Source organism: Orcinus orca, chromosome 1 (genome assembly GCF_937001465.1).
Source record: "Orcinus orca chromosome 1, mOrcOrc1.1, whole genome shotgun sequence".
Lineage (NCBI taxonomy): Eukaryota > Metazoa > Chordata > Mammalia > Artiodactyla > Delphinidae > Orcinus > Orcinus orca.
In genome coordinates, this window is record NC_064559.1 from 167,536,912 (window position 1) to 167,562,968 (window position 26,057).

Sequence of the window (26,057 nt, forward strand, 5' to 3'; positions counted from 1 at the left end):
ACCGCGAAGGGGCGGGCTCGGGCGCACCTAGGGCGGCTGTAGTTCTCCGAGACCAACTTTCCCAACCCACCGTGCGCCTCCCGCCTATGGAGAACCACATGCCCCAGCGTGCCTCGCGAAGCTAAGGAGTCGCTTCGCTCTAGTACTCGCGATGTTTGGACCCACTTCCTCTCGCCAATCTAGAAGTTCGTAGACCTAGAGGTGGGGCGAGAGGCGGCAGTTTCGGGCGGGTCAGGGCGGAGCTGAGAGGACGGCAAAGGCGGAAGCAGTGGCCCGCGGGACTGGGAAGGGGCTGGTCCCGGAAGGAGGAGGAAACCTGAGAAGAAAACAGCAACAAGCTGAGGTGCTGTGACAGAGGCAAACAAGATGGCGGCAGCGAAGGGGAGCCTCTGGGTCAGGGCCCAACTGGGGCTCTCGCCGCTGCTGCTGCTGCTGACTATGGCCCTGACCGGAGGCTCGGGGACCGCTTCGGCTGAAGCTTTTGACTCGGTCTTGGGTGATACGGCGTCTTGTCACCGGGCCTGTCAGTTGACCTACCCCTTGCACACCTACCCCAAGGTAGGGCCCGTCCAAACCGGGCTACAACCCTTCCGTGGCCTCCCATCTCTCCGCTCTCCCGTACCTCTGTCGGCACTGGAAGCCTGACTGTTGAATCCACCCTTCAACCGCTGTCTCCCATCTGTGTAACTCCTGTTTTCTTCCCCTAATCTTACCCGCACCGCGCTTCTGCTGTAATTACCGGAAGTTTGTGCCGCACCTACCCTGTAATAGGCTGGGGACACAAAAATAAGCAAGACACGACCCCTTTCCTCTGGGGCCTTGCGGGGCAGCAGGGGAGACGAACACTCGGAGGGGGAGGAGTATCCAGATGATTAATGCGGGGTCCTCACCTTCCAGGGACGGCGGGGGGAGGGGGGCAGTTGCAGATACGCCAGCCCACAAAATGTTAACTCTTAACCCCTGTTCCCTGAGCGCCTCTCTGGGCTGGGACCCTGCAGTCTGTTCCTGGAGTCAAACAAGTAGACAATTCCACCATAGTATGAAATACATCAAGGAGTTGGGAGACGCTTAGGGAGGGCTTTCCGCCTGTGTTGAGTAACTGTACAAGGCGCTCACACTGGGACTGGAATGGCTTAGAGAAAAAGCAGTTAGGTTGCTGCATTCAGAGAACTTACCATTCAGTGCAGCAGAAGACAGAGAGAATAAGTGGAGTGGGAAAGAAATGAGACTGCCCTTAGTAGGGGGATCACAACTTATGGACAGAGTGACCCTTCCTCCCCTCCTTGTCCACCCTCAAGTGCTGCCTTTCCTTTAATTCCATTCCACTAATCGAGTTGTTTTGCAGCTTCTAAAGAACTGTTGACTCAACATCCTAAATTGCGTGGTGACTCCCCCACCCTTCCAAATATATAATTTGGGTATATCATCCTCCCTCCCCCGCCTTTCTTTATGAGAGCTTTTGCTAGTCTTTTTGCCCTTGCTTTTCCTTCATCTTCCCTATGCTGTATGCTTAACTGTGTGACTAGCCCTCTTTGCTCTCTCAAACTACAAAGTGACAGGTTTAGGATGTTCCTTATTGGCAAGTGCTTTCAGGTTTTTGAAATTCTGAAGTTGTAAATGCTGTCACTGCCTGTATGTTTGTTTACTGCTGGATTTTACATTGCTTGAGGATTATCAGTTTTCAAGAAAAAGTGTGGGAGAGGGGATTATCAAATTTTCAGTCAGAGACAAATATAGCAGTCAAGAGAGAGAAATGAGGAATTCTGACTTCCAGACTTTCAAATCCATGTGTACTGCTCCTGGATACATAATTTTTTTCTCTTCTTATAAACCTCTCATAAGTAAGAGGATTGTATGAGGAAACTAATATTGATTTGTCCTGGAATTGGGCAGAGACTTATTTTGTATCTTTATAGTGTTTGGATGTGTTGGTTGTTTTGTTTTGTTTTTTTCTGAGATTTTCCTAGCAAATTTGTAGTTATTTGAATACATATGCTGCGAGAATAAACAATTCAAAAGGATAAACATTTCTGGAACCTCTAGGTATTTTTATAATATCCACTACTTTCTAACAATTGATGTGATATCTAAGTGTTTTTTATTTATTCAGTAAAGCTCTTCTCCCCAGGAACTCTAAATCATCTGGCTCCCTGTGTGTCCTGGCCTTAAAATTGATTAACTGTCTACTCTCTGTTAGCCAGTGTGATGGGAGATTTACCTCCATTATCTCCAATTCTCACCCTGCAAAGTTGGGTTTTACAATTGAGGGAATCGAGACTCTGAAAGGTTCAGTGACTTGCCCAAGGTCACATAGCCAGGAAGTAGTGGAGTAATAGGAATTCAGTCCTAAAACTGGCTGTATTATGCTGCCTTCTATTAATGAAGTTATATTATTACAAATATTTAATTTACTTATTTCACTGATGTCTGTCAGTCCTCCTTCAAATTATTGTGCTTTACAGTTCAGGAAAAAGCAGTGTGTGTTATAAGAAATTAGATGAATTTACAAGGTCCTGTAGCCTCTCTTGGTCTGGTATTTGTGACTGGCAGATAGAACTCTCATTTTAATGACTCTTTTTCAGAATTAATTATTTGTTGCAAGAAAGTAGGATACTTGTTTGTAAGTAGATACTTAAAATTATTATATTTTACCCTTTAACTCTCTTCAAAAGTATAATTGCTTAACTTGTCTGGGTCCAAATGCAGGAGACATAAGTCATGTTAATAACAAAGATAATTATAGAGCTAGCCTGGTCATTTTTTAACAGTATGTGGGCTCTGGAACCATACAAACCTGGGTTCCATTCCCAGCTTCACTTTTTTTTAAAATAAATTGATTGATTTTTGACTGAGTTGGGTCTTTGTTGCTGCACGTGGGCCTTCTCCAGTTGCGGCTAGCAGGGGCCACACTTCCCTGTGGTGCGCGGGCTTCTCATTGCAGTGGCTTCTCTTGTTGCGGAGCACGGGGTCTAGGCGTGCAGGCTTCCGTAGTTGTGGCACATGGGCTTAGTTGCTCCATGGCATGTGGGATCTACCCGGACCAGGGCTCGAACCCGTGTCCCCTGCATTAGCAGGTGGACTCCCAACCACTGAGCCACTAGGGAAGACCCCCAGCTTCACTTTTACTATCTGTGTGTCCTTGCTGATTACTTAACTTACCATGACTTCATTTTGTCAACTATAAAAAACAAACAAACAAACAAAAAACCTCACACCTTGCAGAGCAAGTGTGAGGATTAAGGATAGTATACATGGCACTCTTAGCACAGTGCCTAACACATGGCAATAGATAGTTATTTCCTTTGCCCAATGTCATAAAACCAATTTGGTACATACAGTATATTAGTAATGCTGAATAAGAGGGAGAATAGTTAGCCTGACTTAGCTCAGGATAAGAATATGCATGTAAAATCTATAGATAGTAGGGTTCCTTCTTTAAGGATTCATTAAGTTTCCTTCTAATTATTTAGCTGGTATTCAGTTTGGTGGGGAGCACCATTTCCTTGTGCTCTAAATTAGGGAAGGTCTATTTTATATAAGCTTGCCAGTCACTTTGGATACATAGGGCATGAAATATTATCTAGAACATGAAACACTTACTTGGAATAAGGTTATGATTTTTAATAGCTACCAATTGAGTGCCTGCTCTGTGCCAGGTATCCTATGATACATTAAGTGTTAGCACCATGCCTGGCACATTATGGGTGCTCATGAAATATATTATTAATGTTATGTCTACTTATTAGTTAGTATAGCATAATATTAATGATGTTGTAGATATAAGATATATAAATAAAATAATAAAGTATAAAATAAAATCCTCATCATATTTCAAGATTGGCATATGAGTATTGGTCACTGTTTTACAACTAAGGAGTTGAGGCTGAGAGAGATTAAGTCCCTTGCCCAAGGTTGTACAGAATAAGTGGTGAGGCTGAGCTTCTAACCAGGCCTAATTCCTGAACCTAGGCTCTTTCACCATGCTACAGTCTCTTCTGAAAATGGTACTGGAGGGCTTATTGGATTGGTTTAACACATGAAAACATATCTGAAAATGAAATGGTATGCAGTATAGCTCATACTAATGAGCTCATGCTTCCCCTATGCAATATAAGGAAATATGTGGTGCTCCAAAGACGTAAGAGAATTCTTCCACTGTTTTACAAAGCTTGCAAAAGCTACTCAGGTATGAAATTTATTTTAATTGCTAACTCTTTCAATTTCACTGTAACAATAAATGCAGCTAGAACTGAAGTCCAAAAATGCACTACCTTCAAAGTTGTGTAATAAAACTTGTTTAATGTTAGACTGCAGCCATCTCCTCTTAATGGATTGTTGCTGCTACATAAATTTTACTAATCCTGCTGGAAAAAAATGCATACCTTTGTATTCCGTTGGTTGCTAACTGGTATATGCACATGCTGTTTCCTTCCTTATTAGGTGCCTGCCAGTTTGTACACAGTGAACTACACAGTAAGTTGAGGGGGCTCCCCCACATGTACTGGTTTGTTTCAAATACTATACATTTAACCAAAGAAAGCCTGTTGAAGACGTTGTCATTAGTCTTATTAAGCAGTTCACGTTTTCCAGAGATGAGTCTTTCCTATCTTGAGCTCTCACGCATATACAATGATGCTTATAACTGTTGTTTTCTATTTTTAAAACCAGTTATTATGATTAACACTACTACCATTTATTGAGCCCCTTCAGTGTCCCAGGCACTGCACTAGGAATAGCTGTCTTCTGGCATTATTGAGGGGTTTGGAGATAATTTATAGTTTTTATTTCCTTTTTGAGATTTAGATAGGTAAAGTAACTTGTACACACTGACCTAAAAGGTTTTATTCCAAGTCTGGCTGATTCCAGTGGCCTTTCCCATATTCCCAAGTCACATGTTGGCCTTGTTTGTGTTCTCAGTTCAGGTAAACCAAGTTTAAAAAAATCCTTTCACTTAAGCATTTTTTTAGATGTATACCTCACTTTATGGGGGCCTTTATGGCACTATTTGCCATGTGAAGCTAGTCGTGATACTTTTCCTGATAAGCCTGATGATTCGTATAAATATTTATGTGGCAGAAGTACACCATTGGTCCCTAAAGTACTTGTTTACTCATTTATACCTCTATTAAAGTTCTGATTATGTCACTGTTATTTTCAACTTTTCCCCCCAAAATATGACTATGGAATATGGGAAAAGGGTGATGTTTTTAACCCACTAGGTTTGTTTCTTGGATATCACTTTTATTATTTATTTGTTAGTTTATTTATTTATTTTGGATGTCACTGTTAAAATAAGTAACTAAGGGCTTCCCTGGTGGCTCAGTGGTTGAGAGTCTGCCTGTCGGTGCAGGAGACGCGGGTTCGTGCCCTGGTCCGGGAAGATCCCACATGCCACAGAGCAGCTGGGCCTGTGAGCCATGGACGCTGAGCCTGTGCATCCGGAGCCTGTGCTTTGCAACGGGAGAGGCCACAACAGTGAGAGGCCTGCATACCGCAAAAAATAAAAAAATTAAAAAAATAAGGAACTAAAACTTCTTTGTATGGCAAAGGTCTTGGTATTACCTGGCTCCTATCATTTTTCTTTCAGTCATAAATCTTTTGTTGGACAATTATAATAAACCCTATTAACTTTGCTTTCTTTTTGACCTATTTTCCCCCCGAAGGAAAAATGCTAGTTTTTGGTAATCCTCCCTGTTCTTGAACTCCCTAGGAAGAGGAGTTGTACGCATGTCAGAGAGGTTGCAGGCTGTTTTCAATTTGTCAATTTGTGGATGATGGAATTGATTTAAATCGGACCAAATTGGAATGTGAATCTGGTAAGATGCTATGCTAATGACATCAGCAGTATATAACATTGGTGTTTTCTTTGAGTTGTGTTATGCTTTTTATGTGTTTTCCTCACAAAATGACAGGCATACTGTTTATTCATCCAGCATACTTTAATTATTATGAAGTTAAACTTTTAGTAGATACTGCTAGAAATTTCATGGGCTTTAAATTTCATCTGTTTATTGAGACAATGTTTATTTTATGCTGTGGATAGGATACCTTTGTTTAAGTAAGCATTTGGTTTAGACAATTGCAGTAGTAATTACCCTTCTTATAATTCATCACTACCTTTTCAGTGGATGGTATAATTTTCCTAAGCCTTTCATTCATAGGCTAGCTGACTTAGCTCCAAGTTTTTTACTGAATCAGGCCTTTGACTCAGTATTTAATAGTGTATTCTTTGTGGGTCATGCCAATAAAAGAAGTAACCAGAGTTTTGTCGTCTCTTAAACCACTATTCTTACCTTTTGCCAAAAGTGATGTGTTTAATAAAATAAACCTGTAATCAGGACAAAAATGACATTTAGCTTTTTAAAGAACTGTAATGGAATTTTCTCCATTCATTACCTTACACTGTTTATTCAGTGTAGCAGGAGGTACCTTTCTCCCTATCACTATGCCAGTGCTCACATTTAGCCTCTGTGATATCATAAACTTTTTTTATGGCTCAGTCTCCTAAATGGCCATCTTTATATGTGCATAATGCGGTTCAGTTTATTATCTAGCACCTTTGGGAAGTATATTACAAATGCATGACTGGGTGGAAAGAAAAATAAAATTGTTATAGTGGTAAAGTGTTATATCACAAGAAAGAAATGGCTCTAGTGAACTAAATGAAGAGTATATATGGTAGAGACTCATTCCAACTTTAGAATCCTGCTGTAGAACATTTTCTAAGTTCAGTTTTCTCAGAATTTAGGATGTTAGACTGATTGCTTTGTTTTATTTTTCCTTGCTATGTGAATACCCTTGCTTCTCAACTAAGTGATTCAGTTCCTAACAGTAATATCATATATTTGTGTAAATTACTAAAGTATATTATTTTGTTCAACCCCATGAAATAGGTGGTGGTAGTTCAGTTTTAGACCTATAGAAATCAATAGAGAGGTTAAACAGCTCCACCTAAGTCACATACACTGCCAACAAGTGGTGAAGCCAGAATTTCAGGATGCCAGTTCAGTGTTTTTTCCACTATGCAAACCTTAGCTGTGAGGATCACCTCATATGAATGTCATCATGTAGCCAGCGCCTGAGTATGTAATTAATAGATTTATACCTGGAAGATCTGACTTGTGGGAGGCAGAAGATATGGGGTTTTATTAAAAGAATACATTTGCTACCGTTACCAAATGTGGAAATTCATATTGATGAAATACTTTTTAAGTATAATAAATTTATAAAATTTCTTTATAAGATGCCAATGTTCTCTCCCTTTTTTTCTCTCCTTCTCTTTTTTTTCTTGTAATTTGACTGTTTTTCTCTTCCAGCATGTACAGAAGCATATTCCCAATCTGATGAGCAATATGCTTGTCACCTTGGTTGCCAGAATCAGCTGCCATTCGCTGAATTGAGACAAGAACAAGTATGAAACAATTCTGCCTTTCAGAAATGCCTGCTTAGATCGCACTTTGTATTGAAATGTATATTGCCCACATGATCCTATTTTAGTGTTATATTTTATAATTAGTCTTCAGCAAACAAATTATATGTTTGCAAATAGAAAAGTCAATTGATTAATTACTTTTGTATAATGCTTTACTGTTAAGATGTATGTTCACACCTATAATCTCATTTTGGTTTTTTTTCTAGGTCCAGTGACAGTATTATCCCCATTTTGCATATGAAAAAACTGAGGCTCAGAAAAATTGAGAGTTCCTTTTTTTCATCCCATCTGCTATTGCCTTAACTCAAATCATCATTATTTCTCATCTGTATTACTAAATCAACTTCCGATCTATTTTCCCACTTCAGGCCCCTCTAGTCCATCCTTTAGTCTGTGTCCAGATATTTATTTTCTGTGTCCAGATATTTATTTTCTAAATGGGAATCTCGTCATGTCATTCTCCTATCTTATATACTTCAGTAGCTCCCCATTACATACAGGTTTAAGTCCAAACCACTTATCACAGCCTGGCTCCTGATTACCTCTTCTATATCATCTCTTATAATTCCCCACCCCTCATACTCTATCCAAACATACTGGGAAAAGTTTTTTAATTTTATTAACTCTGGCATAAGAAGTACAGCCACATGGCACAAAACTCAAAAGGTTAAAAAAAAAAGTTGACCCATATTACTACTGCACTACATGATCTGCAGTTGGTTGAATTCTCAGATGCAGAATCGCGGATATGGGGAGCCAACAATAATTTGTGTGTATACACAGATTTCGGCACCCCAAACCCTGCATTGTTCCAGGATCAGCTGTATAGTGAAAAGTCTCCTACTCCTGTATCTCTTAGCCACTCCATTTTGCTCCATTAATGTAGCCAGGGTTACCAATGCAGAGGTAATTTATATATATACAAGAATACATGTATTCTTTCTTTTCTAAAATATAAGTAATAAAGAATGTCTACTCACTTTTTTTCACTGCATACATGTTTCATTGTATGGATGTATCATTTAAGCGGTCCCTTATTTGTGGACATGTAGGTTGTTTCTAATTTTTTAAATTTATAAATGATGTTGCATATTTTTCACATTTATATCTATAATAAAATCACAGGAGTAGAATTGCTGAGTTAAGAGGTATATGCATTTTTAATTTTGAGAAATAGAGCAAAATTGCCCTCCATGGAATTTGTATCAGATTTTAAAATTGACATATAATTCATTCTATAAAATTCACCCTTCTAAAGTATTCGGTGCAGTAGTTTTTAGTATATTCACAAACTGTGCAACCATCATTACTACCTAATTCCAGAACATTTTCATCATCAAAAAAAGAAATCTCATACCCATTAGCAGTCACTCTCCTTTCCTCCTCCTCCCAGTCCTTGGCAATGTACAACTTTTATTACAGTTTTAATTTGTGTTTCTCTTATGAGTAACTTTAAAAATAATTTCTAATTTTTAAGACCCATATTTATTTCCTTTTCTCTTAATTATGTACATACTGAACAGTCCTTAATGTTTGTAATATGACATTATTTCTTGCCTCTGTCCCTTCTACTCCCCATCTGCTCAGTGAATCCTCTTGATTCAGGGCAGGTGTCATGTCCTTTGCGAAGCCGCCTTAACCACCTCTGACCCCAGTTTGGGTTATGTGCCTTTCCCCATACACATGTTTCACCCTGTGTTTCACCTCTGTCCTATACAGATTAAACACAGATATACAGTGATAAATAAACACACATGGTTTAAAAATCTTAAAATTTATAATCTTAACGAATGCTTGTTTAGTGAACTAATCAATGAATGATTTCACAGCTATTAAGTGGGAAAATTGGATCATGAATACAGATCTTCTGATTCTAAAAACTCTTCTCTCTTGATACCCCATACTGCCTCTCTTTTGGAATATAGCAGAACCAAAGCTATCCCTAGAGTTCAGCAAGTTGTATCCCACACTTGTGCTCTAGAGGGGCCCACTGCTGCTAAATAAGTCAAGAAGTCAGAATTGGAGGGGAGGTGATAACAATTAATGTAAAAATCTCATCAGTAGCTTACTGTATATAGTCAGCCCATAAATACTTTCCTCACTCTGCCCTGTTATCAGGTACCTTACATTTTATGCATATATTCTTTTTTTTTCCATTGGTGTTCATTATAGCATGGATTATTTTACATGAAAGCATTAAAGATGAGAATAGTATGATTTGTCCCTTCCCCTTCTACCTCTTGAGGACTTGCTAATCCTTATTTAATCAAATCTTAAGATTCTCCACATTTTTGGACCTAATTCAAAAGCCTGTTATTTTGATAGAGGTGACAGGTAGCTTAAAGTGTGTTTGGTCGCAAATTAAAAGATCCTGTGATTTTAAGCTTCTCATAGTTAATTTGCATAGGTAATGAAGAGTTTACTCTAATGTTGATGACTGTGGTAGAATCACTTAATGGTTTATATTCTGTCCCAATAAGGATTTGATTATGTTGCTCTCTTGAATATACATATATAAAAAAATAATATATTTCTCATGGTTTAATTTTTTTTTAAGCTCATGTCCCTGATGCCAAAAATGCATCTACTCTTCCCTCTAACTCTGGTAAGGTCATTCTGGAGTGATATGATGGACTCTGCACAGAGCTTCATAACGTCTTCGTGGACTTTTTATCTTCAAGCTGATGATGGAAAAATAGTTATATTCCAGGTGATGACTGTGCTTCATAGATTCATTTAAATACCAACAGTAGTAATGTATATGTCTTAAATGAATGTCTTAGTATAGGGCCATGTACTTAGTCCCTTACAAATATTTATCGTCAAATAATAATTACTTACTAACCTACATTAAAACATTGGGCATCAGGACCCAATTTGACTTATCCCTCCCTCTGCCCATTGGAAACCTATTTAAAGCCTGTTGTTCCTTATCTTATAAGAACTCTGAATCTGCTAAATTTTAGAGTGGTTAAATTGATAAAAATGAAACCTCTAGATATGAAACATAAGAAAAATTAATGTAGTTTGAATATAAATAATGGTGTGTATTTATATCACATATGGATATTAGGGAAAAGCAATAGAACATAATTTTTAGTTGTTAATAGTGCTTTTTCTCATAACTCTTATAAGAGAGCTTGTTGAAGAAGCATATTGCCTTCTAGAGAGGTAACTTTTCTCCTACCTCATTATTTACCATGTGATATGATAATAATAGCTGCTGTCTTTGAAGGTTCATGTGTACTAGGCATTTACATATATTATCTCAAATCTTCAAACAACTTCATGAGGTTGTATTATCACTATTTTATTGATGAGGAAACTGTGAGTCTAACTTATTTAAGGTCACGCTGCCAGTATAACAGAATTAGGCTTCAAACCTGGGTTACTTTAGCTCCAAGGCTCATATACCACCCTACCATGCTGTCTTCCTTTTAATTTGGTTGTTAAATTCCTCAAACTTACCAGCCAACAAATTATGTTGTGATGCTTTCTCTCAGGTAATAATCAAAGTAAACCCTTTAATTATTATTGCCAATTGAGTGGCTTATTATAAGGCTAGTCTGTGATTTTTAGCATTGTCCTGAGTCTTGGGTACCCTGTACTTAATTTGGTAATATGTAAAACACAGAAGGAGTTTTCTCTCTTTAAGTTCATGAAGAAGTTCTGTGTCTGAAAGCTACTTCAGTTAAAGCTTAAGTTGACTCTCAGAGTGGAGTCCTCCTTCATTCCTGATTAGATGTGAGATTAGCTCTGTTGCTCTCTTTATGTCAACTTAAGTGTGACTATGATGGAGAAAACGCCACTCCAGAGAATCACTGGAATCACTCAATTCCAGAGAATAGGAGATGTAAAGTATGGAGCACTGAGCTATAATTTATGAATTACTCATACTTAGGGAAGAATGGAATGTTTCAGATGAGAAAGAATAGAGATAATATGTGTTTAACCAGAAATTTTGGCAGTCTGCTAAATTATTCCTGATCAACCAGAATTAGAACTCAGTTTTGCAAGGTATGATACTTAATGTACTATGTTGTAATTTGTCCCTCTTTTTTTATTATTTATTTTATGTTGTCAGGCAATTAAACTGACTAAATTCTTGATGATGCTATAAGTCTGCTTCTTTGCAAGGCACTGGATCTAATGTTTAGCAAGTGCAATTAAAATATGTTGTGGTTAACATGTTTTATTTTTTATACCATACTTCTGTTACTTTTTCTCAATTTGAATCTTTGTAGAGATGATATGTTATCGAACTTCCTACTGAGAAAAGCTTAAGAAGAAGTACAAATGACTTAATTGCTTTCACTATCATTTTAGTCTAAGCCAGAGATCCAGTATGCACCACAGTTGGAGCAGGAGCCTACAAATTTGAAAGAACCGTCACTAAGCAAAATGTCCTGTAAGTTTTATTTTAAGTAGCTTGGGATTAAAAACATTAACAGTCAAATCTGGTGGTGTTAGAATTGGTTGTATGATTGTTTTTACACTAATGGAAGGTGAATAAATAATTTTTAAAACTGTGGTTCTCAAACTTTAATATGCATTAAGATCTGTAGAGTTTGTTAAAGCAATTTCTGAGCCCCACCTCCAAAGTTTCCAATTTACTAAATCTGGGATAGGACATGAGAATTTGTGTTTCTCACAAATTCCTGGATTCTGTTGCAGCTGGTCTGGGGACCACACTTTAGAATCACTATTCTAAAAACATTTAGTTTGCTTTGAAGGATGTTTTGAGTATGAACTAATGAGAGATTCTGGTATCTCCCAACAAACTAACCAAATAGTGAAACTACCTTGAAAATATGTTTTTATTCTATTTTTATTTCTATGCTAGAAGTGAATTTAAACTTATAGGAATAGAAAACATCAGGCTAAAACTGCTTACCTTTTAAAATGTGCTAGCTCATACCTTATTTTAGATACTGATTTTATTAACTTTTTAATTATTTTGGTGGGTGGATAATGACAGAACATAACACAAGGCCATCTTTAGATTTGAACAAACCAAATTCTATTATTACATTCAGAAATGTAATTAAACAGAAAGCATCAATGTCAATAAAAATTTGAAAGTAAAATAGGAAATTCATAATGTTGTATAATATCCAGTTGATTTTAATGTGCCAGAGGAACTTGCATTCATTATAAAATATGTCAGATTACATTTACAAAAGCAGCTGGATATCTGTACAGTGTATATATCTAGAAGCAGTCATTTGAGACTAGCTTTTGGAATATAGGATATCATAAACTTGTACCTTATTATTTCAGCAGATCTTCATATGAGAAGTTCACATGCACATAGGAACTATCTTGAAGATGGAGAACGGGATGGTTTTTTAAGATGTCTCTCTCTGTATGTATTCATCTTCACTTATGCATATAGGAGATAAAATCTGGCTTGTATCAGAGAGATGCAGTCCTTTTTATTATTTTAAAGTTATATTAGCTGCTCAAGAGTAGAAAACTTTTTTTTACCTTTTACCTTTTCCCTACCAAATCCAAAGTTGTACTTTTGGATATTTTATTAGTTTGTTTAAAAGGTAATTCTCATACTACTTTAATCAAGCCCAAGCGGGTAGTTTTTTTCACAGCACAAAAGCATCCTTGTTCTTATTGGGAGTCTTTGATTTATGTTATGATATGTGCTTCTTCAGGCATCTCAGTTAAGCTTTAATTTAATATTTATTGAAAAAAATTCACATATGAGTAGACCCACACAGTTCAAATCCATGTTGTTCAAGGGTCAACGGTATTTACATAGCATTTACATTTTATTAGATATTATAAGCAATCTAGAGATGATTTAAAGTATACAGGAAGATATGCATAGGTTATACGCAAGTACTACACCACTTTATATAAGGGAATTGAGCACCCTCAGATTTTGGTATGGGAGGGGGCAGCAGTCCTGGGACCAGTGCCCTGGGGATACCAAGGGATGACTGTGTGTCTAAATGGTTTGGGGGTTGGATTTTTGTTTTTATCTATATGGCCACACAGGAGGCTAGGGGAGGTAGATAAGGGCTACAGATAAAGGAGGGCTTTGTGTTCTATACTGAGTGTCATCTCCATGCCAAGGATTCTCTTTTTTTTTTAATTTAATTATTTATTTGACTGTGTCGGGTCTTAGTTGCGGCGTGGGCTTCTCTCTAGTTGTGGCACACGGGCTCTAGAGCACGCAGGCTTAGTTGCCCCTCAGCATGTGGGATCTTAGTTCCCTGAGCAGGGATTGACCCCGCGTCCCCTGCATTGGAACGCGGATTCTTAACCACTTGACCACCAGGGAAGTACCCATGCCAAGGATTCTTAAGGGTGGCAAGGGAAAGTGGGCAGGCGAGGGTAATTGTTACCTTGTGCCCTCCTGGGAAGGAATATCAGGCCTTCTGAGGATGAGGAGGGTTTTATCAAAGTATGCATGCTTCTACTCCTCCAAGGAGTTGTGATAAGAGCCTTCTCCCTGCAACCACCCCCCACCCCTAGCCAAAAAAAAAAAGAGAGAGAGAAAGAGACGGTAGGCCATAGCACTTGGTGATAATTATCTACTCTGTGTCAGATACCAGACCAAGCACTTGAGTAGAGAGGTGAACAAGTGTGTATATACTCTAGTGGACTATTCTGTCTCAAGTGTAACACTTCAGTAGCCCACGCTACATGCTTCCTGTAATTTCTTAGAGTAGAAATAGTTTCTTGAGAGGTTTTATCAGATATCAGTAGGGTTCTATTAGAACCTAAAAATTAATACTTCTTACTGAATAAACTCTTTAAAGACTGGGTAAGAAAATGAGAATTAAAATTTTCCCTTCCTTTCATTGCTAAACTTGCTTTTGACCTTGTACAGAAAAAAAGGCAATTTTTCTCTCTCTCAGTATTTTGGATTTTTGTTGCAGTTTGATAAGTTTTATGGAACCTAAATAATTATCTAATCTTAAGTTACAGTTTATTCTTTTTTTTTTTTTGGCCATGACACGCGGCTTGCCAGATCTTAGTTCCCCAACCAGGGATTGAACCTGGGGACCCGGCAGTGAGAGCACTGAGTCCTAAACACTGGACTGCCAGGGAATTCCCTACAGTTTATCCTTAATACTGCATTACCTGGCATCTTATTGATGCCTTATTGCCTTTTAACATTTTGTCATGTTTTATGTTATTCTTTTAAATCTAACATTTTAAAAATAGCTTCACTTGTTCTTTAAATCTTAATCTATAGTTTAGTAAACAATAGGGCACTTATGGAAAAAACTCCAGTTGCTGATTCTTGTAACCGGCCTTCTACCCTAAGATATTTTAATCATAAGAAAAATATAACTATCTCTTTTTAAGATATGTGCTAATGGATACAGAATGCTTCATAATAGATATGCTCTTGTAAGTTGAAATTCAAGTAAATTGTACTAAGTTAAATATTTGAAATGTAGTAGAGAAGCTAACTTCTGGAAGCCTGTTGTGAATCCATTTATAAAACAAATGATCATTTCATAATTTACCTATTCTGTACCTTAATTCTTTGGAATATTGGGTTTTCTTAAAGCAAGTATTATCTTAATACCTTGCAAAATAATATATGACATTTGTGTAGCACTGTACAGTTTATAGGACACTTTGATTTGCCTTATCTCATTTAGCAATTTAAAAATACCCTTAACAGTAATTTGCTTTAATTTCATATATTTAGCAGAAAGCCAGTATGTCTGATTTTTTAATTTATAAAAGTAACATACCCATGTTATAGAAACTTGAGTAATGGAGGAAAGGACATCATATCACCCTAATATAATAGCTATTATAATATTTTCTTCTCTAAGTATGTTTTTTAAAATAGTTTTAAAGGTAGGACACATAAAGTTTTAATTATATTATTAAATAAGTACACAAGATTGATTGCCTGTAATTGTTAAGAGCCTCCTATTTTTTATATTATGCAATTTTAACATAACTAATTGTTGATTTTTTTTTTTCCCCCAGTAACTCCGGGTGGATTTTAACCATGACTCTTGTCCTCTCCGTGATGGTATTGCTCTGGATTTGTTGTGCAACCGTTGCTACAGCTGTGGAGCAGTATGTTCCCTCTGAGGTAAATTTAATTCTAACTCTTAGGCCTTTTGAAGACTGAGCCATATGATTTACTTTTTTTAATGCCTTATTGGTTTAGCTAGAAACGCAAAGCCTTTCTATTAATAGAATGAGAGAAGATTTGGTGGTTTTAATCACACACCGAGATTGGCACACATGAGAATTACAGGTTCTCAGCACAAGAATCACTTTCCAATTTTCTGTGGTGCTAACTACCATAATGACCAGTGTATGCTGCCTGGTTTGAGTACAGTGTCTCTCTTCTCCCTAGACCTTTGAGACTGAAAAAAACCCAGTGACATCAGTTTCTAAGGTGATATATAAGAAAGAAAACTTGTAGAACTACTTAAAGTTTTAAATTTAACATTGCCACAAATGCTAAGGAATAATTGCTGCTTTAGAAGCAGCAAGGCTAGAGCTTTTGATTTTGAGTAATGTGTTTTGGTATACCCTGAGAGAGATGGAAAACTGTCTTGACTTTCTTGGTAATAAAAATTTAACTGGCTCAAGAAACATACTGTTAAGGTAAAGGATTTTTGTTTCAGAAAAAAGGTCTAATTTCAGTATGGTACTGGCACAAAAACAGAAATATAGATCAGTGGAAAAGGATAGAAAGCCCAGAGATAAACCCACGCACATATGATCACCTTATTTTTGATAAAGGAGGCAAGAATATACAATGGAGAAAAGACAGCCTCTTCAATAAGTGGTACTGGGAATGAAATTAGAACACTCCCTAACACATACACAAAAATAAATTCAAAATGGATTAAAGAAAATGGATTAGAGGAAAACATAGAACACTCTATGACATAAATCACAGCAAGATCCTTTTTGACCCACCTCCTAGAGAAATGGAAATAAAAACAAAAATAAACAAATGGAACTTAATGAAACTTAAAAGCTTTTGCACAGCAAAGGAAACCATAAACAAGACGAAAAGACAACCCTCAGAATGGGAGAAAATATTTGCAAATGAAGCGACTGACAAAGGATTAATCTCCAAAATTTACAAGCAGCTCTTGCAGCTCAATATCAAAACAACAAACAACCCAATCCAAAAATGGGCGGAAGACCTAAATAGACATTTCTCCAAAGAAGATATCCAGATTGCCAACAAACACATGAAAGCATGCTCAACATCACTAATCATTAGAGAAATGCAGATCAAAACTACAATGAGGTCACCTCACACCAGTCAGAATGGCCAGCATCAAAAAATCTACAAACAATAAGTTCTGGAGAGGGTGTGGAGAAAAGGGAACCCTCTTGCACTGTTGGTGGGAATGTAAATTGATACAGCCACTATGGAGAACAGTATGGAGGTTCCTTAAAAGACTAAAAATAGAACTACCATATGACCCAGCAATCCCACTACTGGGCGTATACCCTGAGAAAACCATAATTCAAAAAGAGTCATGTACCACAATGTTCATTGCAGCTCTATTTACAATAGCCAGGAAATGGAAGCAACCTAAGTGTCCACCAACAGATGAATGGATAAAGAAGATGTGGCACATATATACAATGGAATATTACTCAGCCATGAAAAGAAATGAAATTGAGTTATTTGTAGTGAGGTGGACGTACCTAGAGTCTGTCATACAGAGTGAAGTAAGTCAGAAAGAGAAAAACAAATACCGTATGTTAACACATGTATGTGGAATCTAAAAAAAAAAAATGGTTATGAAGAACCTGGGGACAGGACAGGAATAAAGACGCAGATGTAGAGAATGGACTTGAGGACGCGGGCAGGGGGAAGGGTAAGCTGGGACGAAGTGAGAGAGTGGCATGGACATATATAAACTACCAAATGTAAAATAGATAGCTAGTGGGAAGCAGCTGCATGGCACAGGGGAGATCAGCTCAGTGGTTTGTGACCACCTAGAGAGGTGGGATAGGGAGGGTGGGAGGGAGACGCAAGAGGGAGGCGTTATGGGGATATATGTATGTGTATAGCTGATTCACTTTGTTATAAAGCAGAAACTAACAGACCATTGTAAAGCAGTTATACTCCAATAAAGATGTTTAAATAAATAAATAGAAATAAATAAAAACAATGACTTTTGAGCTCTTAAAAAAAAAGTCTAATTTGATGATTCAACTTAGCTTTCAAGGAAGGAAAATTAATTATATAACTAAACATAAGATAATAAATTCTATTGACATCAGATCCAACTGAAATAAACTTTAGTTCTCATATGCCTCCAGAATGCAATAGAAAAAGAGAGAAAAGAAGAAAGGAGGGAAATTTGAAGAATGGTATGGATTGGCAGAGACAGGAGGGTGGACAATATTCCCAGGTACAGACAAGAATAAGCTACTATCAGGGAAGGACTGTAAGCAGCTGACTTGATTGAAGGAACTTAAATTAGGAAATTAAACCAAATGAATAAAGTTAGACAGGATTGGGAAGAACGTTGAATTGTGGAAGTGTTAGACAATGGGTAAATTTCTGTAGAACTCATCTGTTTATGACATGATCTGAACATCCTTTTGCTAATTACCTATTTGTGTTCTTGTTTAGTTCTGATATCCATATTTTAATCATTTTATTGTTCCTGATAAAGTTGAAATTACACATCTTACATAGGATTGCCTTTGCCTATTACTTGCTTTTGAACTGCCCCATGTACTCTAAATCCTCATGACAACAAAGCTACAAACGCAGAGTAGTAAATCTTTATTGACACTGTGGTACTTTATTCCTTCCATTAGCACAATTCCTTCTCTTTACTTCTAGGATGCCCCTTGTAAAAGAAAGATACGCGTAGAGATTGGTGTGGTTATTTCCTGGAAAGATTGAATTACTGGCCTCAGGTGGAATTTACCTTGATAAAATCACCACTACCTGGCTTCTGGTTCCCAGGACTACTGACTAATGTTGAGCATTTTCTGCTGGACACCGTTCTAAGCATTTTATATGAATTAGCTCATTTAGTCCTTTCAGTAACTCTGTGAGATGGCTACTATTATTATCCTCTTTTCCAGATATGAAAACTGAAAGAGAGAATGTATTATTGCCCCAGTGTCACATAACTAGTAAGTGGTAGAACCAGAATTTAAACCCAGGTCATCTGACTCCAAAGCCAGTACCCTTAAGTTTTTTAGTTAACCTGGAGTGATCACTAGGGAAGTTGATTATGTTACTTGTATCAGGAGCTCATCTTCTGTGTAACCTCTTTTGACACTAGGAAGTTGAACACCACTGGGACCACATGTTTCATGTTTTTGAGCCAGGATGCTCAAACTCTCTTACTGAAACAGTTCTTAGATGGACATTTCATGGTTTTTCCTCTCTTATCTCCTTACTTGACTTATGGAATTGATCTCCTCTTCTGGTGTTGTTTAGACATAACAGTGCTTCACATTGTGGTTTTGGTTACATCTTACAGACCTGGGGATCTGTCCCTCCCTTTCAGAATACTCTTGGTCTTTTTCTTCCTTTTAGATGTTGTCTCTGCTGTGATAAATTTTGTCTTGATTGTATAGCTTTAATTCTGTGAGAAGCTCTTTCCCCTTATTTCCAAGTTGTTTGTAGAACACCTCGTTGTTCCCACATATGCCCAGGCCCCTGGATCATAAAGCCTAAAGCATCAGAACCACACGTGGAGTCCTGTTGGCAGCTATTACATTCCCTCCTGATGTCTGCATATGGGTGTCACTTTCTTTCCCCTCTCTAGAACTCTTCTTCCTGTCCTTAACAATCAAAAGTATGGTGACACCCTCAAAGAGCCTATGCTTTCCTAAGATACATCTTCTAGAAAAATATATCGAAAACACTTAATTGAATTCACTGCTTTTAGGCTTTACTTTGTATCTGAAACCACACTTTAGCTAAGTAATAATGTTTTTTCAACTGTATTTTTTTTTTTTTTTTCTGTATGTGGGCCTCTCACTGTTATGGCCTCTCCCGCTGCGGAGCACAGGCTCCGGACACGCAGGCTCAGCGGCCATGGCTCACGGGCCCAGCCGCTCCGCGGCATGTGGGATCTTCCCGGACCGGGACACGAACCAGTGTCCCCTTCATCGGCAGGCAGACTCTCAACCACTGCGCCACCAGGGAAGCACTCAACTGTATTTTTAATTATAAAAATTCTACATACTTGAGATAGAATTTATAAAGTTATATATAAAGAAGCAGGAAAAAAAATCACTCATCCAGAACTATTTCATATTGCCATTTTAGTGGATTTCTTTTCACAATTGAAAACTGTATAGGACTTGCCTGGCGGCGCAGTGGTTAAGAATCCGCCTGCCAATGCGGGGAACATGGGTTCAAGCCCTGGTCCGGGAAGATCCCACAGGCTGTGGATCAACTAAGCCCATGTGCCACAACTGCTGAGTCTGCGCTCTAGAGCCCGCGAGCCACAACTGCTGAGCCCATGAGCCACAACTACTGAGCCTGCGTGCCTAGAGCCCACGCTCCGCAACAAGAGAAGCCACCACAGTGAGAAGCCCGTGCACCACAATGAAGAGTAGCCCCCGCTCGCCACAACCAGAGAAAGCCTGTGCACAGCAAGAAAGACCCAACACAGCCAAAAATAAATAAATTAATTAATTAAATATATTTTAAAAAAAAAAACGTTGTATTAACTGGGACTTCCCTGGCCATCCAGTGGTTAAGAGTCCATGCTTCCATTGCAGGGGTGTGGGGTCAGTCCCTCGTAGAGGAACTAAGATCCTGCATGCCTCACAGCACAGCCAAAACAAAAAGGAGAAAAAACAAGCTGTATAAACTATTTCAATATTAATGTTTTGTTTCTTATTGTAAAATATAGCAGTGTAAATACTCCTTCCCTGGTATTTTCTCCTTTATTTATTGTAAAAGTAGCTGAGAATTTAGCATTAGGAAATTATTCAGATTTTCTTAATCAAAAGCCACCTATTTTAAACTTTACTTTCATAAAACCTTTTCATTGATTTTATTATTGGAACATAAGTTACTTCTGACCCCTCTCCATAGTAATATGAGACTCCACGTTAAGTAATACAAGCAATGAGCAATGTTATTTATATTTTGTTATATTATTTATATATATAATCCTATGTGTTTATAGGAAATCATAGACCTGCTGAGAGAATGTTTCTCTTCAGTATGGACCTGGTATCTTGAGCTCAAACATGAAATATAAAAAGCTTCCTTTTCATTCACTACAAATAAAGCTTAAAATGGTGCTAATAAGGGCCAGGAATGTGGTCTTGGAAACTTATGAGCAGCTTTATTTTTTTTATTTAGGAAAGTTCTGAAATAATTTATCCTTAGCCTGTTTTGTATATAGTAGGTACTCATCATATACCATTTGATAGTAATGCCAGAAAGAGTTGGCATTTGTTGATCTTAAAGCAGTATCATTTTGAGTGACTTACAAAGATTTTGATCCTTTTTTCTCCACTGTTTTTCCCTGTTCTTTCACATTTATGATGTTTTTTTGAAACTTCATGAAACAATGCTTTTCTCTTGTTGAGCTGTCTATTTAAGATAATAAAGAGTTGTCATTCATAGTGGTCCTTGTCAGGCAGGTCAAACCTGACTTATAAAAACAGGGTTCAGCAATATTGGATATTCCTTTCTAGAGACCAGGCAGCCTCAGAAAATTGCCAAAGCCACAAATAATAATACAAATGCTGCCTCAGTGTTATCTCATTATCTGTTTGCATCCTTTTTTCTTACTTGTCAAGACCATGATCATCTGATTTCAAATGGTTAGTTAAGAAAGGTTTTAGAAGACTTCAAATAACATTCATGTTAGTAAATCACAGACACTTATGGATAACATATGATGTGCTAGGCCCTGTTCAAGAGATTAGAGGTACAATGAAGAATAACATGAAGGTGGAACAAAGCTGAATGTTAAAGGCTGCAATGACTCAAGAAGTAGGGTGGGGGCTTCCCTCATGGCGCAGCAGTTAGAATCTGCCTGCCAATGCAGGGGACACAGGTTCGATCCCTGGTCAGGGAAGATCCCACATGCTGTGGAGCAGCTAAGCCCAAGTGCCACAACTACTGAGCCTGCGCTCTAAAGCCCATGAGCCACAGCTACTGAAGCCCGCGTGCCTAGAGTCCGTGCTGCACAAGAGAAGCCATGACAATGAGAAGCCTGTGCACTGAAACGAAGAGTAGCCCCCGCTCACCGCAACTAGTTAAAGCCCACGTGCAGCAACGAAGACCCAATGCAGCCAAAAATAAATTAGGTTAATTTTTTTAAATAGTAGGTGAAACATGTCTTAAACTATAATAAACATTATTTGTCTAAAAAAAAAAAGACCAAGAATCTTGTTGTTTAGAAGCTTTAAGTCTCAAGAGAGACAATCAGAAAACAATGTAAATGCCATAGCTTTTTAATCTAAATTCTGTTAAGAAAATGAGTTTTAGATAAGATTTATGTACATCTAAGATTGCATAACTGGTTAGTGGCAAAGGCAGGCCTAAAGCCCAAATACATACTAATTGAGTTTATTTTTAACTTTTAGAAGTAATACGTGTGACATAAAATTGACTTCCTCTTCCTCACTTCTCAGATAAACCAGTCAATAGTTTTTAAAAATTTTTCCAAGCAGTTGCCATTTAAAAATTTTATCTTTTATTTCTTGTTTTATCAATTTTAGACATTATCTGATGTCCTCCTACTAAAGGATGAGTTTAGTTCCCTTATACTGTCTCACTTCCATCTCTTCAGTTGCTGGGTTTTGGGTTTTTTTAATATATATATATATAAATTTATTTCTTTTATTTATTTATTTTTTGGCTGCGTTGGGTCTCCATTGCTATGCGCGGACTTTCTCTTATTGAGGTGAGCAGGGGCTACTCTTCGTTGCGGTGCGCGGGCTTCTCATTGGGGTGGCTTCTCGTTGCAGAGCACAGGCTCTAGGCGCACGGGCTTCAGTAGTTGTGGTACATGGGCTCAGTAGTTGTGGCTCACGGGCTCTAGAGCACAGGCTCAGTAGTTGTGGCGCATGGGCTTAGTTGCTCTGCAGCATGTGGAATCTTCCTGGACCAGGGCTTGAACCTGTGTCCTCTGCATTGGCAGGCAGATTCTTAACCACTGAGCCACGAGGGAAGCCCCCAGTTGCTGGTTTTTATAATGTATATTATTATTTTGTATACATTTAGTGAGTGCTTTACAAATTTCTGTTGATTCCTCATTACTGCCTTTCCTTCTCCCTTTTTATACTGTCTCAATTTTCATTAATTATTATGATTGTTGACAATAAAATATACTCATTCTTCTGTATATATACTTTCATAGGTTGATCTGAAAAATTAAAATCCACTAGGCAGCATTTACAATATTATGATTATATAAATATTCAAAGTAGAACACTGGTTCTATTAAAACACTGGCAAATATAAACCTGAATTACTTAAAAGTGTTCCCAGGAGGATCTTCCATATATCTCTGCTTAATGGAACCCATTTTTGTTTTGTTCTGGCTTTCTTCCCATTTTCTAAGTCATCTCAGTTGCTACTATTTCTTGTATGTTATTTTCTTTCTTGATTTCCTCTTTACTTTTGCTGGACCTCATTAAGTAATTTTTTTCATAAAGGATACTTGAGCAATAAACTTCCCAAGGTAACACTTTTGAAAATACCTCTGTTGTACCCTTGTATTTGGTTAGTAATTTGAGAATACAGAGTAGCCACAGAATCACTAAACATACTGGTTAGAGGTTATCCATATGCTCCCATCCATTTCCCTGCACGAATTTTGCTCTTTCTCCCTGATCTTCTAGATAGCTTCTTCCATATAGATGTTTGAAATAATTTAAACAGTTCCTGGTCACTGTTTCAAGGTTTTTAAATGTTAAATAGAGTTGTGAAAGTTTTTCTTTCATTGTGCCCCAGAGCAAATTATCACATGTTAATTTGGGTTTTAAGGAGGCCTTAGTGTATCAGATCCATGTCCAATCCATCAACCACTGAATTTGTCTTGAAAATATTCTCTTACTGGAAAAGTGTCAGGTACTGGGCCACCTCCTTGGTGCAGGATAGTTACTGCCTTGAAACAGTAGACAGCAGACCACATCTGAAATGTGTTCAAGTAAGCAGCCATCATGACAATCACTTTTAGAACTTTTTTATCACCCCAAAAAGGAAACTCATACTAGTAGTTACTCCCCATTTCCTCCCAAGCATCTTCACCAGCCATAGACGACCAATATGTGTGGTCTCTTGTGACTGGCCTCTTTCACTTAGCATAATGTTTTCAAGGTTCATCCATGTTGTAGCATGTATTGGTATTGTAGATACTTAAACTTTTGAAGGTGCTCTTTATTCAGCTCTTCTAAAAGCACCTTTCCAACATCAGGTACTTCTGTGTCGGTCTGTCTTTTTAATATAGTCAGTTGCCCTGTCAATAATGTCAGCACTTCACAGAATCAGAGATTTATTGCCATATGCATTAACAACAAAATCTATCCCATTTGTTAGTAAAAACTTTTCCTTTTCTATTTTTTCCTTTAGGAGATAGGCCTATATCTAAATAGACCTACTCTCAAAAGATATTAGACATTTCCATTATACTTCAGTGAATTTTATGACATTTGCACTGATTCTGTGTCATGCTTTCATTCTTTCGTTTTAGTATCTATCTTCTTGGATATGTTAGTAATAATTTGAGCTTTTATATGTTTATGAAGACCTTTCTATCAGTGTTAAAGTATTTCATGTACATTCTTTGTTCTACTCACAGCCTTTTAAAATAGTACATACCATTTTCCATATATGTTAATTTAGAACATTTAGTAGCAGAGAAACTTAACCCCAAATCATTTGACCACTTGGTTGGAGAGCTAAGATCTTAAAGGAATTGATCACTTAAGGCATCAAACATCCAGAATCCATGCTCTTGTATGACCACACTTACTCCATTTAAACCTGAGCAATTTTTCTTGATGCTCAGTTGTTAACTTCTAAGTATTTTAAGTCAGTACATGTGGAAAAGTTCTCTTTGGCCATCCACTGGGAACTGAATCACATATCTGTAACACTTTGAGTAAAAGCATTCTTGAGGACGTTTATAGAAATTTTTTTTTTTACCAGATACCCACAGATTAAATTGCTATTTTTGAAGACTTACTTGGAGAGGTTCCTAATTATCCAAATTGCTAATGTTCATTGATTGTTTTTTGCAGAAGCTGAGTATCTATGGTGACTTGGAATTCGTGAATGAACAAAAGCTAAACAGATATCCAGCTTCTTCTCTTGTGGTTGTTAGATCTAAAGGTGAAGATCATGAAGAAGCAGGGCCTCTACCTGCAAAAGTGAATCTTGCTCATTCAGAAATATAAGCTTTTTTTTTTTAAGAAAAGTGTATAGACATCTAAATTTCCATTCCTCATAGTGCTTTTTAAAATGGTTTCATTGGCTATAGGACTTAAAAATCACTATTAAATGCAAATAAAGTTACCGAAATCTGTGACGACTGTATTTGCTGTAATATTACCTGTAATTTTTTTCTAGTAATTTAAGAGATGGATATTTGGGGTTGTATTTTTATTTTACTAATATCTGTGCTGTTTTAATTATTATTTGCATTGTTTTTGTTTGTTTCCTTTCTTAGCCAAATTCTGTGAGCTGATCATTGTTTTTCCCCACCTCCTACCATGTCAGTCACCTTAGTTAATAAGTTGAATACTCAGTAGGATATGACACTCCTGCTCAGCAATGGCCCACAATCTGTAATTTGAAATTTAGTAGAAAATGCCCTTTAATACACTACATTTTCAGTTGTATTGAACTGAAATCATTAAAATTTTATTTGAATAATTATGTGCTGAAATTTGAGTTAATATACTAATTTTCCAGATCTTCCCTTTCACCCCTACCCAACCCAGAAAATAATGAGGAAATGTTCTGTCTGTTTATTGCTATATGATGATCAGGGAGCAAATTAAAGCAAAAATGATTCACAAATGCATTTTATGTTATTTTGCACAGGCTATAGATGGATCTTTCCAAAGAACTATTTTTCTCTGTTAGAAAGCATATCAAGTATAAGTTAAAGATATTATCAGAGAAAGCTTTTGTTTTTTTTGTGGTACACGGGCCTCTCACTGTTGTGGCCTCTCCTGCTGCGGAGCACAGGCTCCAGACGCGCAGGCTCAGTGGCCATGGCTCACGGGCCCAGCCGCTCCACGGCATGTGGGATCTTCCCGGACCGGGGCACGAACCCGTGTCCCCTGCATCGGCAGGCGGACTCTCAACCACTGCACCACCAGGGAAGCCCCAAGCTTTTCATTTTGATAGTAAGAATTAGACTCTCATGTTGCACAATTAAGTAGAGAATTCACTTTGCAAAAACTGTTATTATCATTCCTTTATTATTATTGTCAATAATACAGATACAAAAATAAGAGTGACATCAAGTAACATAGTACACCACAGTCTTAATGTGATTCAGTGTCATTAGACGTGAAATGTTAAATGACTTTGCTAACCAATACTTTCCTCACATGGGCATTACTGGCAACTGCAGTAGTGCTGTTTGAATAAAGAGTGAGTCATACACTTGCCTTCAGCCTAGTCATTAGCTTTCTCTGA

At 37.5% G+C, this 26,057-nt stretch overlaps 2 protein-coding genes across 7 annotated transcripts in view; one reads left to right on the plus strand and one right to left on the minus strand.

Moving 5' to 3' along the window:
• Positions 1 to 645, minus strand: part of TCEANC2 (transcription elongation factor A N-terminal and central domain containing 2) — a 37,545-nt gene extending 36,900 nt beyond the window's left edge. Inside the window, exon 1 of one of the 2 annotated variants that reach the window (XM_049711137.1) lies at positions 623 to 645. The gene's annotated coding sequence lies outside the window, so the exon portion shown is untranslated. Of the gene's footprint in view, positions 1 to 165; positions 303 to 622 lie in introns of those variants that run through there. The other variant, XM_033435451.2, reaches the window with a different exon arrangement.
• TMEM59 (transmembrane protein 59) lies at positions 367 to 25,283 on the plus strand. Of its 5 annotated transcripts, none has more exons than XM_004273822.4 (8): positions 367 to 558; positions 5,711 to 5,816; positions 7,317 to 7,411; positions 9,990 to 10,142; positions 11,759 to 11,840; positions 12,713 to 12,797; positions 15,407 to 15,515; positions 24,650 to 25,283. In XM_004273822.4, exons 1-8 carry the CDS (start codon positions 367 to 369, stop codon positions 24,803 to 24,805), a joined length of 978 nt encoding a protein of 325 aa, XP_004273870.1. In that variant the 3' UTR covers positions 24,806 to 25,283. The 5 variants fall into 5 exon arrangements, with proteins under 5 accessions (XP_004273870.1, XP_012389943.1, XP_049567057.1 ...); XM_012534489.3 differs by having other exon boundaries at positions 12,716 to 12,797; XM_049711100.1 differs by lacking the exon at positions 24,650 to 25,283 and adding an exon at positions 17,726 to 23,623.
• The last annotated feature ends 774 nt before the right edge of the window (positions 25,284 to 26,057 follow it).